The 18,089-nt window shown below is 38.0% G+C and overlaps 1 protein-coding gene across 1 annotated transcript in view; it reads right to left on the bottom strand.

The window, feature by feature from the left end:
- The window catches only part of ror1 (receptor tyrosine kinase-like orphan receptor 1), a 111,960-nt gene extending 96,419 nt beyond the window's left edge, over nucleotides 1-15,541 (bottom strand). Inside the window, exon 1 of the mRNA XM_056258819.1 lies at nucleotides 15,309-15,541. Coding sequence (XP_056114794.1) covers nucleotides 15,309-15,390 — 82 coding nt within the window. The 5' untranslated portion in view covers nucleotides 15,391-15,541. The remainder of the gene's footprint in view (nucleotides 1-15,308) is intronic.
- Between the last annotated feature and the right edge of the window lie 2,548 nt (nucleotides 15,542-18,089).

The following is an 18,089-nucleotide window of genomic DNA, read 5'->3' as shown; positions in this document are numbered from 1 at the left end:
TTAATAAGCACTCTACTCTATGTTTGTCCTTGGCAATCAGTCAAGTACACTGTGCTGGTTTCATGTATCTTTGTAGTTTCTTCTAACATAATAAAATTATTTAAACTTAAAGGGATGGTTCAAGAAAATACTGTCATTAAAGCTGCAGTCCGCAGTTTTTCCTCTTTGTCGCCATCTCTGTTCGAAATCTGCAATTGCAGTTATTCACGGAATTATCAACTTTACGTGAGTTGTACCTCGGCACGGCACAGTGCGGATGAATCCAATGTTTTGAGGAGAATGTGCGGCTATCAGTCGCCGTGCCAGTGTGGATAATGTCATTCGGAATCACAGATTATACTTTTTGCAAGTATGACCAACATAAGAATTTTCACCCTAAATTTTCATCCGAACAAGCAAGTAAAAAACAATTTTGTTTTGACCAACTAAGGGAAAAAAAGCATTGCAGTAAATCGCGCTGATTAAATCTAACGATCGCTCATCATATCACGTCAAACCGTGCAAATTATAGCCTACTTTGTTGTCAAATTGTTAATGTTAACAACATCAGCATTGCGTGACTACATTTAAAGCCCTTCAGATATTTATCCTTGTTTTCGCATGGGCCGGTTGCAGTCTCTTTTTCCAAACTCTCAGTCCAAAGTTTTTTGCATTTTACAACGGGTGAATCTCCAGTTGTCACTGGTGATTGTCGTTTGAACCTTTCTGGATCTGCCATCAAATTGAAAAGTAACATTTTATCAACTGCTGTGAGAAAAGGCTATAAATCTCCACCTCCAACATCCTCACACGCAATATAGCCTACTAGCCGAGACTCCTTCTTTATGTGTACAGATGTGATGTAATGACGTTAAGACAAGCTCGAATTTTCCGCGGAAATCCACCAGTACCACTGGAAATAAAAACATTATTACAAGCTTACTGCAGATAGTTCTGAACACTGGCTGGTTATGTACTTGCTCAAATTTATTTTGGATAAGTTATAACCCAAAAAAGTTGCGGACTGGAGCTTTACTCACCCTCATGTCGTTCCAAACCTGTAAGACTTTCGTTCATCTTCAGAACACAAATGAAGATCTTTCTGATGAAATCTGAGAGCTTTCTGTCCCTCCGTTGACAGTTATGCAACTACCACTTTGACGCTTCAAGAAGTTCATAAAGAGATCGTAAAACCAATCCATGAACTGAGCAGTTTATATGTGATCATGCAAATTATATGTTATATAATGCAAAACTCTTCCAAAAATTTTGGAATAACATACGACCTGTATAAAGTGCCATCTATTTACTTTCCTTGCTTAGAAAAGAGCAACTTGGTCATTCCGCTAAATTTCTCCTTTTGTGTTTCACAGAAGAAAGAAAATAATACGGGACTGCACAACATGAGAGTGAGAAAGGATATTGTTTCCATTCTATTGTGCTGCTTTTCTATGTAAACATGAGTTAGAGGGATATTTTGGACCATGGTGTTAGCTGCTTGTGCTTTTAAAAACTCAATGCACAAATTAAAAGCTAACCTTTTAAAAAAACATCTCTAGATCACGAGACTGGACTTGCGTTCTGTGTAAATGGCCTATGTGATTAATAGTGCTGTGCTGTGATTAGTGCTGTGTAACACGAGACTGAACCTCATTGGTTCTTGCAGAAGCTCATACGAGCTGTGTAACACGAGAATGAACCTCATTGGTTCTTGCAGAAGCTCAAACGTGCTGCGTAACACGAGAATGAACCTCATTGGTTCTTGCAGAAGCTCAAACGTGCTGCGTAACACGAGAATGAACCTTATTGGTTCTTGCAGAAGCTCAAACGTGCTGCGTAACACGAGAATGAACCTCATTGGTTCTTGCAGAAGCTCAAACGTGCTGCGTAACACGAGAATGAACCTCATTGGTTCTTGCAGAAGCTCAAAAGTCCTGTGTAACACAAGAATGAACCTCATTGGTTCTTGCAGAAGCTCAAATGTCCTGTGTAACACGAGAATGAACCTTATTGGTTCTTGCAGAAGCTCAAATGTCCTGTGTAACACGAGAATGAACCTCATTGGTTCTTGCAGAAGCTCAAACGTGCTGCGTAACACGAGAATGAACCTCATTGGTTCTTGCAGAAGCTCAAAAGTCCTGTGTAACACAAGAATGAATCTCATTGGTTCTTGCAGAAGCTCAAATGTCCTGTGTAACACGAGAATGAACCTTATTGGTTCTTGCAGAAGCTCAAATGTCCTGTGTAACACGAGAATGAACCTCATTGGTTCTTGCAGAAGCTCAAATGTCCTGTGTAACACGAGAATGAACCTTATTGGTTCTTGCAGAAGCTCAAATGTCCTGTGTAACACAAGAATGAATCTCATTGGTTCTTGCAGAAGCTCAAATGTCCTGTGTAACACGAGAATGAACCTTATTGGTTCTTGCAGAAGCTCAAATGTCCTGTGTAACACGAGAATGAACCTCATTGGTTCTTGCAGAAGCTCAAAAGTCCTGTGTAACACAAGAATGAATCTCATTGGTTCTTGCAGAAGCTCAAATGTCCTGTGTAACACGAGAATGAACCTTATTGGTTCTTGCAGAAGCTCAAATGTCCTGTGTAACACGAGAATGAACCTCATTGGTTCTTGCAGAAGCTCAAATGTCCTGTGTAACACGAGAATGAACCTTATTGGTTCTTGCAGAAGCTCAAATGTCCTGTGTAACACAAGAATGAATCTCATTGGTTCTTGCAGAAGCTCAAATGTCCTGTGTAACACGAGAATGAACCTCATTGGTTCTTGCAGAAGCTCAAACGTGCTGCGTAACACGAGAATGAACCTCATTGGTTCTTGCAGAAGCTCAAAAGTCCTGTGTAACACAAGAATGAATCTCATTGGTTCTTGCAGAAGCTCAAATGTCCTGTGTAACACGAGAATGAACCTTATTGGTTCTTGCAGAAGCTCAAATGTCCTGTGTAACACGAGAATGAACCTCATTGGTTCTTGCAGAAGCTCAAATGTCCTGTGTAACACGAGAATGAACCTTATTGGTTCTTGCAGAAGCTCAAACGTGCTACGTAACACGATAATGATTTAATGCATCCTTGCTGAATAAAAGACCTCAAATATCAAATGCAATCCATCCCAAGTGGTAAATACAGGTGTTTACCCACACCAAGATGGTAAAATTTGACTACAAGCTCAAACTTGGACACCAGTGACTCACAGTCACTTTGTTATTGCACGTATCTCAGCACACCATGAAACCACTGCTAATTGCTTTCATATTACTAAGCATCCAGGCGATCTTGGGGTCCGTCCAAGACCACCTTCAAGATGAGAAACAGTGCAGAGTTGTGCATGCAACTTCCACTTTGAGAAGAGAAAATGGAGAGAAAGAGAAACTACAAGGATAATCGTGGTTAGAGCTTTTTTTAGGGAAATAAAATAATAGACTCAGACACAAAGTGTTGACAGCAGTAAAAATTGAGAGGGTATTTTATTGCCTTCTGAGGATGGATTAATGTCATAATCTTGGTGAAAGATTCAGTGACCTGCTTCAAGTGTAATATACACTACTGGAGCATAGTGTTTTCATTTCTCCACAAACCTGAGGGAGCTGCTGTCTAGTTATTTTCAGTCAATAGGAGGAAGAGAGAAAAAAAATTCTAACTTCCTTGCTTCTTATGCTCTTACTCTTACATATGTATGTTTACCCAAAATATAGTAGCAATCCAAAAGCTTCTAGAGAAAAATGATTAATTGCAACACTAGAAGTGCCACGACTCAATTCACAAAGTCTGACACGCTTTGTGTTTCATAGCAAAGTGCTGCACTGTTATCATTTACATGTGTGAAGCGCGTCTCAGCAGCTCGGTTAACAAACTGCATCTTTGCATTTGCTAGGAGTTTGGTTGGCTTATAACATACATCTGGGAACGCAACATACACCATTTAATCAGATTTGTAACGTAAATCATTTATAAACCTACAAAGGAGAATTCATAAATATGTTTCTAAATATACAAATTGTTGTTTATCGCGATTTCAAAATAAAAGTTTAAACCCTCGCTCTGAGACCGTCTGAGAGGCAGGCTAAATAAACATTAATTGCGCAGATATTAACATAAATAAATACATAATCTCCGTATTACATACATAATAGCCTACATTACATACATAGTCTCCAATGCCATCTCTCTCATGTTCATCCATCCTCGGGATGCGGCTGTTCTTCTTAGCGCGATTGCACCTGCATTGTTTTGCATGTGTCTTTCAGTCGAATAAAAGTCTATTTTCCCAGTCATATATTTCGTCATTGAATATGTCTCGTTCTCGTGAATCAAACATTGTATATCGTCTCGTATGCTAAGGTGTATCGTCATACCCTTACTACAGACAAAACAAAAAGTGTCATAAATGTGGTCTATATGACTTTTGTGCTATATTAAAAAAAAGTTACAAAATCTCAAATTAAGCCAATTTCACTACAATACATAATTGCAGTTGAAGAAACTGGAAATCAAAAGATCTATAATTACCAGGCAGAATTATTATTTTATATATTTTTTTCCCACTGGCAATTTGAAGGCAAACAATAACAATAGACTTGTCTTACCAGCTTTAGTGTTTGGACATGCTATAAAACAGTAATGAATCAAACTAAATGTGCCTCCCATTTGAAATCGGAAGTCCAGTGGTGCAAGTCACAAATAATAACTCAAAATGTCGGTAATAGTACAGCGGTGAAGTGGAGCCAAATTTCATGCCAGGACACAGATCCTGCAGAAGTTTTATACATTTAATTACACAACAGAGCAGCAAGCATGTAAATAGATGTTCGTAGCTATTAGCAATTTCAATAAACGGCTTCAGGTCCATTTAATATGGAATTTTTGTGCAAAATAGCTGAGAATGTTTGCATAAGTGTTGAGTCTTGGAATGACCTCAGAATAATCCGCACAGACGATTTTGACAAATACTTACAGTAGAAGTTACTAACTTTTCATTACATTTCATTTTGTGTCCATACAGTATCATAAAAATAAAAGGATGGGATGATATAGAAGGAGAAGCACAGATAATGTTTCACGAGTTCACACATACATGGAATCAAATGTAATATTTATGCGTATTTGGCTTGCTGTCCTGGGGAGGGCTCAGAGCCCGGAATTTTGCTCGAACCCAGAGTACTCCCCCTATACTGGGGTAGACCCAGCCGAGTGTGAGGTGATGGGGTGGTGGAGGGATGCTGAGAGACTTGTCGTGAGACAGGAGGTGAGGAAAAGCTTTATTTATTTAAAAGCTTCCTCTTTGAGTTGATTGGTTGATTATCTGAACATGCTCCTCCCGAACTTTGTTACATAAAACTTCATTTAGTAAGCATGTTTGATTAAATCAAATAACATGAACTGACTTGTACAGGTGTAAAATGAGTGGAATAATGAAAGCCTACTCTTTACTAGCTTCTGCTTTACTCACCGCTGCCCCCTTCACTTGACCTCATTCCTCTGTTTGGTTGAATAACTCATCTGCCAGTTTCCTAGTCAAGTAAATCTCTTTTGTTGTGAAGTGGGCTGTATATCTAAAGCAATGAGAGTATTAAGTCCTCACGTTTACTCCTGCTTCCTCTCTCAGCATGTCTTTGACCCTGCCGCAGCCGCTTTGCCTTCTTCACTTGTTGAAGTAAGTGTTTGCAGTAGTTAGAGGCTGATACATCAGTCAAGCCAATTAATCTGACCATATTTGGACCATTTTGAGATAAAAAAATGAATATTGTGAAATTATTTTTAAAAAAGTGTAATGGATAATGCCATTTTGTTTCTAACATTAGTAAGTGAGACTTAATATGTAAATATAATATGTAAAATAAATGTTTATTTTTATTTAGTTTTTGCTAGATTTGTTGGATTGCCAATTTGCTATTAAGTTCAATTATACTTTCTTTGGTCATTATCCACTCTGCACTCTATATTGTCATCGTCCATTAAAAATAAAAAATAAATAAGGAATTCATATAAAGAATCAAATAAAATCCATAAATTCTCTTAACCGCTTGTCCTATGAAGAGTTGCGGGGATGCTGGAGCCTACTAAAATTAATAACTAATAAATCACTACTAATAATATAATATATATTTCCCACAATGTTTCATTTGCATAAAGTTGCATATAGCACCTAGCCTGAATGATGTCCATGTCACAGAGAAACAAGACATCAGGGCTCTCAATAGCTGAACATTATTTTGGTCAATGCCCCCAAAATATAGCGAAAGGCTATAAAGCAGTGCTGTGGTAAAAAAAAAACATCCAAAAGGAAATGAAATAACTGTTAACGTGGAAATCTAAAAGAGCAGGTTAGAACAACTCAATTTTACCCTCAACGCTATTTCCACTGGGACCAGAGAAGACATTCCTACCGAAAAATGTTTCCATCTAAGTGAGCCTTGATGAGATTCCTCTCTCCCACAGGCAAACACACAGTGCAGCCACATGAGCGGTGCTGTATTTCAGAAACATGAAAAATACATGCAGTCTACAGTACACTGTAGTTTGTGGGAGACTATGGTCAGTGCTTGTCATTGTTGAGGAAATGACACAAGGCACAATAATAGTCAGAGGTGATGGACAATCCCTTCAGCTTTTGTTGCTGAAGATATCAGTAGACTGACTCAGGGTGATTCACAGATCTATGGGGTCTGTCTTCGACAGCACAGGCTTCATAGTGTTTCCTCTATGTGCACATAGTTGGGCAGAGGTCTCATAGGCCTCTGTGGCCTGTTTGGCTTCCAATCACAAAGCATTAGGGAAATGGAGCTTTTTATTTCAGATTCCATGGTCAGTGTGGTCGAGTAAGTCATTTCTGCTTTGCCACGGAGTAAGAGAGCTAAATGAATGAGTGAGAAGGAAAGAGACAACAACTGAACCAAAGGGAAAAGGGATGCGGAGTATGGAGGAACAATGGGGCTAACAGTCTCCCTCAAAGAAAATGTCTTTTTTTTTTCTGTTTTCAATTGATTTATATGCCATTTTATTGAATATTTATGGTGCAACATAATTTGCATTCAAGTAAACAAAGGCAACTAGAGTGAGGTTTTTGTATATATAAAATGTTGGGGTAACGCATTACAAGTAACGCAAGTTCCGTAATCAGATTACTTTTTCAAGTAACTATTACATTAACGCATTATTTTTAAAAATTCACTTTTTCAAATAAGTAATGCAAGTTACTTTGCTTTGCCATTCATTGACTGACACCTCTCCTGTCCCCATGTTGAGAGAAATCAGGAGTAATGCAGAGTTGTGTGCGCTGTGTAAACATCATGGACTAAGGCCCTGTTTACACGAGAACGATTCCGGGTGAAAACGTAAAAATATTTTATCGGATATGCCTTTCGTTTACACGGTGATGGCGTTTTGGGGGCTTAAAAACACAAAAAAAGTGAAACCAGCCTCCAGAGTGGAAATCTTAAAAACGCTCCACCGTCGCGTTCCCGTCTAAAGGGTAAAAACGCAAATCTGCTCACGGTGGCTCTCGTCGCGTACGCGTTTACGTCACAGGCATGCGCCAGTACAGGAAAATAACAACCAACATGTCAGATTATTTCCATACGTCGGACCTTCAAGTTGCCCTAGCAGCTCTGATAAACGTACAAGAGTCTTTTCAGCAGTTGTACAAAATATTCTCAGATATTGGTGTTGTTGTGTGGCAGTGCTTCACATTGCCCCCTAGCCGCCTGGAGTGCATTCTACATCGAATTTCACACACTTTTGCGTCACCATATGCACAAGGATTTCCCCCCCATAACGCTCGTCTAAACGCAGAATAAAGAGTGTTAACGCAACGCCACTTTTGCGTTTTCTCTTCAGATTGTTTCCGTGTAAACATAGCCTAAATGTGAGCAGGCATTTACTCATCTCACTGGCACAAAAACAGATTCAGTATTCCTCAACGTGAATAAAAAAAGTGATATGCAAACTCAGAAACCTGCAATAATTAAATATGTTCAATAAAACAAATATACTTTATGTATTTAACCTCACTTTATTAACCAGTGTCTTTGCTGCAGACCTTTTATGATCCAATTCAACCATACTAATAAACAACAATTACTTTAGTTAAAATCCCATTTGTCTTTCTTTCTTTGCTGCCAAAAATAGAACTTTAATCCAAGAGTGACACATTACTTTCCATTAAAGGTGCTATATGTATTTTTTAGCGGCCTCTATCGGTGATGTTTCAGATTGCAACCAATTTTTACAAGAGCGCTCGTGCTCTTGCGCGTGCTCAAACACAAGAGCGAGCAGTCACGGTACCGGCCACACTGAGACTTTCAACACACCGGAGAAAGCATCACACAACATGCTGGAAACTCATGTAAACTCCCACTGCAACGTTACAATAATAGGCCACTTTTATCAGCTTGACGTTGAACTAATGCTCCATACTCGTACCATGATAACGTTACATTGACTGCATTTAGCCGGCATGTGGTGTTAGCATAAGGCATTTCACTAACTATTCGTGTATCTTTCACAATCAGCAATGTCAACATAGATGAATGTACTATATGATAACGAAAACGGTTAGTGACTAGACTGAACAATTTCAATGTAACAGTAAGATCGTAGGAAGTAACATTACTGTACTGAACGTGTCGGAAATGTGTATTATAAACAATATGATAGTAGTGGGATGAGTGACGTTAGACAGTAGATCTAGTACAGTGTTTCTCAACCTCTCCTGCAGGGACCCCCTGACAGGCCATGTTTTTGTTTTAACTCTGAAATGGCACACCTGATTCAAGTAATTAAAGGCTTAATGAGTAATTAGAGTAGGAATAGTTCAATTAATCAATTAGTCAACTACTCATTAAGCCTTTAATGACTTGAATCAGGTGTGCCATTTCAGGGTTAAAACAGAAACATGGCCTGTCAGGGGGTCCCTGCAGGAGAGGTTGAGAAACACTGATCTAGTACATAAAATAAAAGTTACATCCTAAAGTACCTACTTTATGTTATCCTGGAACAGTCTTTTGTATTCATTTCATATCTCATGTATGTTGTAGTTTACCTTGCTATTTCATTACAGTTTACCATTATTTCAGCATATCTGAAAACTTGTAATTTATCACAGTAAAAATAGCGGAGGTCTCTCCATAATTCAAACGCTCTGCCGATGTTGATCCGTGTTTCCGTCCTAAGTCGATCCGATTCACGTTTGGCCTGACGAGCTTCAGCAGATACAATTTTGTTTTGTTTTTTATATTTATGTGGAGTTAGTGTTGGAGTGTGTGTTGTGCTGGAGGCAGGTCGTGTTTGGGTGTTATCAGACTCCATGTCGTCAGCTGCAGTGCCGTCGCATAGACTGTAAATATAAAAAGGAGAGAGGCTCGAGAGCGCGCGTGCACGTCACATCCGATGGATTGTGGAACCTGGAGACTTCACATAGAAATACTGCCCTTCAGAGGTAATAGCAAAACCCGACAAGTGGATCATTGTAATGTGTGATTACAACCCCTTCACACACAGGCAATACAAAAAGGATTCATTTTAGAAGAAAAGTTACATAGAGCACCTTTAAAGGGTAACTAATTAGCGCAAATATTGTAATGTTTTGTAACACATTTAAGTGCATACTTATTCCAAATAACTGCATCATTCACCAATTGACGATTCAACAATTATCTATTAATTTAAGTAAAAACAATTAAAATGTCATTTAAAACTTCAGGCATTTCATAAACCTCTTAAGTAGTTTTTTTTTGTTTTTAGTGAATGTATACGGTGTACACCATGGAGCTACAATCCTTTATTTCAACACCTTAGATTTTCTCTGCTGGTCTCTAACAAAGCCTACGAACATTTTATGGTCCTTTGGCTTTTGTCCTGAAGCAACAGAGCAAACAGTAACTTGTGTTTAATTGTGACCCACTGGCAGCGACAAGCATACAAAAAACAGCCTAAACAAACAAACAGTTGTTTAAAATCTCTTTGTTTGACTGCAGCATGTGGGTAAAGGTCTGTAAAAGGCGAAAGGCCTTAAGTATCCTCATTTCTAAACAGCATCAAACAAACTACCACACAACTCAAATTTCAAATGCTCAATAGTTGCTGACAACACATATTATTTAAACACAATCTTTAATAAATATAGTTTATGTAAAGAGTGGGACTTACAAAACAAGAGGCCGAGGATCTTTCCCATTCTTTTTATTTTGCATGTGGAGCATTACTGCGGCTGAAGTCAGCTTGTTAAACCTAAATCACTTCAACAGGGCTAATCATCACAGTCTTGAGCATTTCTTACCGACATGGATCTACGTTTCTAGCAACTTACAATAATTTTCCAAACAACAAAGAATCAAAAGAAATCAAAACATACTTAAAGAGCTTATTGGGTCTCCTAAAGAGCAAGCCCCACAAAAATAGTTTAATTAGATGGAAAATGGCAAAAGATTTAGGCATGTTTAAATATTTGAAATAAATTTGAAATTAATATTTGGCCAATGAACTGAATGCTGCAATGGAGTGGTGTCTAAAACACATAAAATAACATTTTCCGAGATCTGGATTGCAGAGTTGTAACACTCCCAGTGAGCGCATAGTACACACATAAACACACAAATACACATTTGCATATGAACTTAAATAACCTGACACTTCTCCCACTTGGGCCACAAACAGTGCAAGGAGCATTCAATCATTTCAGCAAAGTCAGAAAACCACAGTCTGTGCAGGTCAGACAAAACACTTGTGTAAAATAATTTCTACATAAACAGATTAAATACAAACAAACGCCTAATGGCGACATTTCCAGGTTCTACAGATCATCATGAACGCCTCTGCTCTAAGAAGACCCGATCGCCATGCAGCTGGTGTCAATATATTTGCATTTCTCTCTGAAGACATAAATGGCTGATTTTAAGACCAACTGCAATAACACATATTAAAAATACAAGACCTTTGATTTAAAGGAAGTGGAACCCAGTCAGATTTAAATTAAGACGTTTAATCAAACATGTAATATAAAAGAACTGCAATTTTAAGAAATGTTCCATATTGTGATGTGAGGGTGAGGCAAGAGAAGGCCCAAAGTGTCAATTTAATTCCTTTAGGCCTTTTTTGTTGCACTTAAAACAGCATGGATGAACATCAGAACTCTTGCCAGGGCTGAGCTGTCCATCACGCTATGTGAAAACTGCCATTTGGATCTCAGCGACCATTTCAGATCTCTAGGTACAGTGCAGCTAAGGACCAGCAACTAAAAAACAAGCATAAATCCAATAAAAGCATGATTAGACTGAAACCCCATAGTGAAGCCAATCAATGCCAAAAAAAAATCCTTTACAAATGGCTTAATCATCTATGATGTGGGTGCATGAGTATAAGCAGCATTTCCAACACCTAAAATATGTTTTTTCAAAATAAGCTAACCTTAGTAACATCCACTTCCATCACTCAAGTGACTAATGCAATTTCAGAGCCAGATTTTGACTACTAGGCCACATTATTTAGGCGAGAAAAAAAAGTGTTCCAAGACTGACAGAGAGACCGAATTATGAATGTACAAAGCTCTCCTCAGAGATAGAAACCTGACGCTGTCAAGACCAGCACTGTGCGAAGGAAAAGAGAGAAATCTCCCAGATGACTGATACTTTGCACATATATTTTCATTTTTAAAGCAAATATCAATCTCCGACTGAACAGGCAGTAAAGGTTAGGTATTTATGAGCTCACTGGGAGTGTGGCAGGTACAAAGGCCCAACTGTGGGCGGCAAGAAATTTGCCAGTCTTTATGCATTGAGGGTTAGTCGAGTCCTTAATACAACGTAAACAGGCTTTAGAGCTTTACTTTCCGACACATTTACAGCTAAAATTAAAAAGCCATGTTTCATCATGCCCTCTAAAATGTGAAATGTAGCGTATCCTGGCACATTACATTGGGCAGCCAAGGGAAAGTAATTATTTGATAAGTGTTGGCAGACGTCTGATCTCTTAGATAATCGTGGCAGCTCATTTCCTATTATATTCATTGCAGACCTTTTGGCCTGTGATTTATATTACCATTAGCATTTTTCAGGCCATTGACCAAAAAGACGAAGAGAAAGGTGGGTAAGACTTATCTTAATGTATCCATAATGCAATATGCTGCCACAAGCTATATAAAGATCAAGATAACCAAGTACTGACAAAAAATAAATATGATATTTTTGCCAGATGTGGGCATCCATTTTAGATGATGAAAAATAGTAAAACTAGAATTTTTTGAAGTTTAGAGCATGCCATGCAAACACCATGAAAATGATAAATAAATGAACGAGACATAATTTTTCCAATATTATATGGATAAATATAATTGAAAATGTTTCATTTAAAAATAAATAGGTTGAAAATGTTTCCATTGCCATACAGTAAAGTATAGTGACCTTCCACCTAGCCTATAACAATATTACTCTGATGCCACTTCATATTTTTATCAAGATATGATTTATATATATATATATATATATAATGAATAAAATATTTTTTAGAAGATAAAATCATGGCATGTATCATGAAGGATATTTTTTACAACATCATAGATACAAAAAAACATTCCAACAATGTCTCACAAAACAGGCCGCAAAACACTTCTATTGCCAGTTTATAATGGTGCCAGTTTATCTCTGATGTCACTGAAGCTGGATAATGCAATTGAACAGCTATAAACTCTGCCAGCTGCTCTACCGCAAACCCAAACAGAGCGACACGGACTTAGAGCTTGTATCACACCATCACTAAAGACAAGTGAAAATACACAGATCATTGTCCGAGCTTATATCCAAGACCTAAACATCCAGCTCTGACAGAAGGCTTACACAAAGGATTGGGTAATAGAGAACAATTAATCAAAGTGTTAAAACTGCTAGTAGGCCATATATTTCTCCTCACATTCTGTTTATTAAACAAGAAGCCAAGTTTTTTAATCCAGCCAACATTCAGCATTTAATAATAAAAGATGAAATGCACAGTAACTTCTTGTGTTTGACACCTCAGATATAAAGATTTATAACTCTGCAGAAAGAGCAGAGAGAAGTTTACAACCTGTGATATAATATACACAAGCAACACAGAGATTTATAAAGTCCTTCCAACAAAAAAACGGACGGTTCACGAGGGCTACGTCAGTTTTACAAAGTTAGAACATGTGGTTGAATGGGCATTTCTTCAACATCTATGAAGGGTTTTTTAAAGACGGGAGTCTTGATGCTTGAGTAACTGTACTGTACACTTGAAGACCAGATTAAACCAATGAGTTTCACTACGACAAGTCAAATCCTCCCTCATAGGCTTTTCTTGAAGGTAAAGTGGCTTTTGTGTCAACATTCAGTCTGGCAGTATAATGCACTGAGTTCCACCGCAGTGATTTATAATCTACCTACTATTATTAAAACCAAAGACTGCATCACGGAAGCCGTCTGTTTCCATTTTGCCCACCGCTCTAAAAAATATGACATAGCTAGATATATGTAGCGTAGTGTCTATAAAACTCCATCTGAAAAGGTTTAAATTTTGTGACAAAATATCCATGGATACTATCTAGAACAGATGGGAAAACACTATTGAATACATTTATAAAGATAAGGTGAAGGAAGCCACATATTGACAAAAAACTCTCAAAATCCATCAGCTAAAAGGTCAAACTAAATCATAAAATGGAGCCTATACTAAAAGTACATACATCATGGCACACAACGAACAAAGCAGGAATCTGGAAAAGAAAAATCTGTCCAAGCCACCACACTCACCGCTTTAAGTTATAAATGAGGAGCAACTGTTAAGATTCCCCACTGACAACTCAATGCAGAAAGCTTTGCATGTCATGGACAAAAGACACTCTATAGCATAAAGTCAGAGTAACCAAGATATATTACTTGATTAGCTAGCAGCAGCAGGTTGTTGTTTTGTTAGTAAAATGTGTCATACATGTTGATATATTATAGTATTCACTGTAGTAAAACTTAACCTAACATTTTAATTGAAATTACTTTAGTTTTTTTTGCATACGTTTGCTTTTATGCTTAGGTTGAAAGCATCATCACCTGATTAGTGCTTTACACAATCTGTTTTAAAGTCAATTTTCCTGTCCACTATTTAGTGGACACATTGTAATTTATATTTTTATATATATATAAAATATAAATATAAGGAAAAAATGTTAATTGAAATATTTAAATTTTCATTTTTTCCTTTGATTAATCCTGGGCAGTACATCTATAAAATATGATCTCTGTATTATCTAGCCTATGTAAAAACAGAAAATAAAATAGTGGTGATAAATAATGCATATCACTGAGCCTCAAAATACTATTTAAAACACTGCTTTCACACATCTATCTGTACACTCATTAACAATAAAAACAATGTAGGCCAATAATATGACCTTAAACTAAATCAGGTCACGCTTTATTTTACAGTAACCTATCCAAGTTGCAGTATTTATGGGTACATTCGGTACTCGGACATTTATGAACTACATACAGCATACCTTGTAATTATTTTGTGTAGCTGCCTGTACTTACATACTGTTATTGTTTTGACAATTGTAGTAATCCATAATAGTAACATCCGATATATATATATATATATAACATAGAGACACTCTAAAATAAGGAGTTACGCAAAAGTGCACGACTACATCCAAGTTGGTTTTTGGTCATTTTTAGACTAGATAACACTGAAAACTAGAAAAGTTCATGGAAGTTAATGTACCTTTTCAAGTCCTTTGCTCAGTATAATTGGATGCTATCTAATGTCTAAGCACTATTCTAAGGCAAATGAAGCGGCTCAGGCCGTACAAAGAGACTCCAGCTGAGAGCTTAAGACTGTCACTCTCTCAATCAGTGCACTTGAAGAGCTCTTTTGTCATTCCAATGGCACAAAAACTGTTTAGATAGCCCTTTGGCAACATAAGTCAATAGGTAAACAAAAAACACCCTGAAGACTACTGAATGAAATGACACCTCTAACTATTTGGCTTACATGAAGTTGGCTTACATGACATGAATAACATTTAAATATCATAAAAAATGTAATTTTACATAACAGTGCACATGTAGCCTATGCAAGTACAAATAAACATTTTATTGTAAGCAAATTATTTACCAACATTACTTTTGCAATATTGTATCTTTAACATGGGCATCGTTCTGTAATTTGAGACACTGTTTCCTGAAATGATTAAATAATAATATAAATATTTTAGACTGCTCAGTATTATTTCCTGTGAATGTGTTGAACTTAACCAAAATAATGTTTAATTCGGTTATGAACACAGTGTTAAATGCATGAGTTTGATCGCCTACCGCAGATGACTACGAGCAACACGATGATCAGTGTGAAGTTGCGCTGGCATCCGTGCGGCTCTTTCGCTGTTCCTCTGCTCATTTCTTCAGCCTCTGAGCGCTCTTACATCCACCGCAAGTTCTTCTCACAGGTCAGTGTTATAGCTGGACAATGCAGAGCTCTTCAGGTCTTTACTGAGCCTCAGATGTCCGCAGAGGTGTAATGTTGTAGGCGGATGGTCCTCTGCTCTGCTCTCTCCTTCTCTCGCTCCTGTTTGGAGTTTGAAATTTCTTCAGTCCCTTCAAGAAGTTTCCACTTTCCAGTCAGTCTGAGGACATGTGCTGCTCAATAGTGTGTTTGGCGCCACCTGCTGTTTAAGTACAGGGCTGTTAGAAAAAAATAGGTTTAAATTGTGGACACTGTTGGAAATTGGGGTTTCATAACATTGAATTAAACAACTCCATCGTGCATTGGGAAGCTAACAAAATTAATTAACCAAACAAAACAAAATTTGGCGTGACTAAAATCTAATTCAGTTGACTGCTAAGCTAGCAACAGCACGTTAGCATGGTAAGTGTAACTTATTAATTTGTGAAGAATAGCGTCAACAAAAAATAATTTAAGAAAACGTTTGCGATATTTACGACCAATTTAATTCATATTCAGCCTAAACACTAGTCTCCATTCTTCGTCTCAATGGTAACTCCCAAAACTTTAAAGAAACTCCTGAATCATAATCTTTCATGACAGTGGAGAATAACAACTAACCTTTTCATCTTGCTCAAAATCACATAAAATAAAGCTGCAGTCCGCAGTTTTTCCTCTTTGTCGCCATCTCTGTTCGAAATCTGCAATTGCAGTTATTCACAGAATTATCAACTTTACGTGAGTTGTACCTCGGCACGGAACAGCGCGGATGAATCCAATGTTTTGAGGAGAATGTGCGGCTATCAGTCGCCGCGCCGGTGTGGATACTGTCATTCGGAATCACAGATTATACTTTTTGGAAGTATGACCAACAGAGGTATTTTCACCCTAAATTGTCATCTGAACAAGTAAGTAACATCCACTTTTGTTCTGACCAACTAAGGGAAAAAAAGCATTGCAAATCGCGCTGATTAAATCTAACGATTGCTTATCATATCACGTCAAACCATGCAAATTATACTTTGTTCTCAAATTGTTAATGTTAACAACATCAGCATTGCGTGACTACATTTAAAGCCCTTCAGATATTTATCCTTGTTTTCGCATTGGCCGGTTGCAGTCTCTTTTTCCAAACTCTCAGTCCAAAGTCTTTTGCATTTTACAACGGGTGAATCTCCAGTTGTAATTGGTGATTGTCGTTTGAACCTTTCTGGATCTGCCATCAAATTGATAAGTTTAATTATATCAAGTGCTGTGAGAAAAGGCTATAACTCTCCACCTCCAACATCCTCACACGCAATATAGCCGACTAGCCGAGACTCCTTCTTTATGTGTACAGATGTGACGTAATACCGCAAAGACATGCTCGAATCTCCCGCGGAAATCCACCAGTACCACTGGAATTAAAAACATTATTACAAGCTTACCGCTTTGAATCGAGCTACGGCAAGCAGATAGTTTTCTGGCTGGTTATGTATTTGCTCAAATTTATTTTGGATAATTTTTAACCCAAAAAAGCTACGGACTGCAGCTTTAATTTCACCATTGACTCATTCTAGTGCCTCGAAAAGCATTTTTACTTCCCACCGGAGCCTCGCTTTCGATTTCAAAATAACGGCTGCGTGAAATCAGCGTATAGGCTACAGGAGTAACTCCCTGTCCCAAATGGCGCACTTCATGCGGACTTTCTCGTGGACTTAAAATGACTTTATGCACAGCTGCACTACTTCCTGAACTTAAGCCAGCTCCTTTATTTCCTGTCTTACATTATTGGACACACTGATTAATTCAGGTGTGCCTGACCTCAGTAGTCATAGCAACAATAATCAGACACACCTGGATTAATCAGTGTGTCCAATAATGTAAGACAGGAAATAAAGGAGCTGGCTTAAGTTCAGGAAGTAGTGCAGCTGTGCATAAAGTCAATTGCGCGTGCTCGCCGAGTCTACGAGTCCGTAGGCCTTCTTCTGCCTTCTTCTGCGAAGCCCGCATAGATGCAGGCTCCACGCACTTTAACTACCCAGGAATCCTTGCGAAAGGCCAATCAGACAACGGATGGGAGGAGATTTCGCTCACCGACAATTGTTAACATGGCTGAGAAGAAAATATTTAAGTGTAATTATCATTACGGTTTTTATGACAAGTTTATACAAACATTATGCTCATCGACCAGTGGTTGATGTCTCAAACATAGGCTAATAATAGCGAGCTGAATAATACGATCGCATTATGATTCATTAATAAATAGAACAGAATGTCAGGGCTTTACTGAGTCATATGTAAACACAACAACAATAGGCAGCATATTTCCCCGAACCTGTAGCTCCTGTCTATAACAACAATCAGACTGTCTTCCTGTTTCTGGCGTGACGATCGAGTCTGTCCCAAAAATACCTCTCAATGCGCCCTCGCGGACTCGCGCTAAGGGCCCTATAGGTCTGCACTATATGATGTCACCGAAGTGTGGACTCTGAGGAAGTCCACAAGTCCGGAGTGTGCCATTTGGGACAGGGCCTCTCTCCGCTCACGCATGTAAATGGGTTATTCCGAATGTTTCAGAAACCCGAATAGTGACCTTAACCCGACCATAACCCGAATATTGACAGCTTGTAAACGTAGTCACTGTCTTGTATACATTTTTATAATGAAGTAAA

The sequence above is a fragment of the Rhinichthys klamathensis genome, unplaced genomic scaffold (assembly GCF_029890125.1).
Source record: "Rhinichthys klamathensis goyatoka isolate OS25496 unplaced genomic scaffold, OSU_Roscu_1.1 h1tg000160l_1, whole genome shotgun sequence".
NCBI classification, from domain to species: Eukaryota; Metazoa; Chordata; class Actinopteri; order Cypriniformes; family Leuciscidae; genus Rhinichthys; species Rhinichthys klamathensis.
The sequence above is the reverse complement of the archived record's forward strand: the minus strand, read 5'-3'. Positions and strand labels throughout refer to the sequence as shown.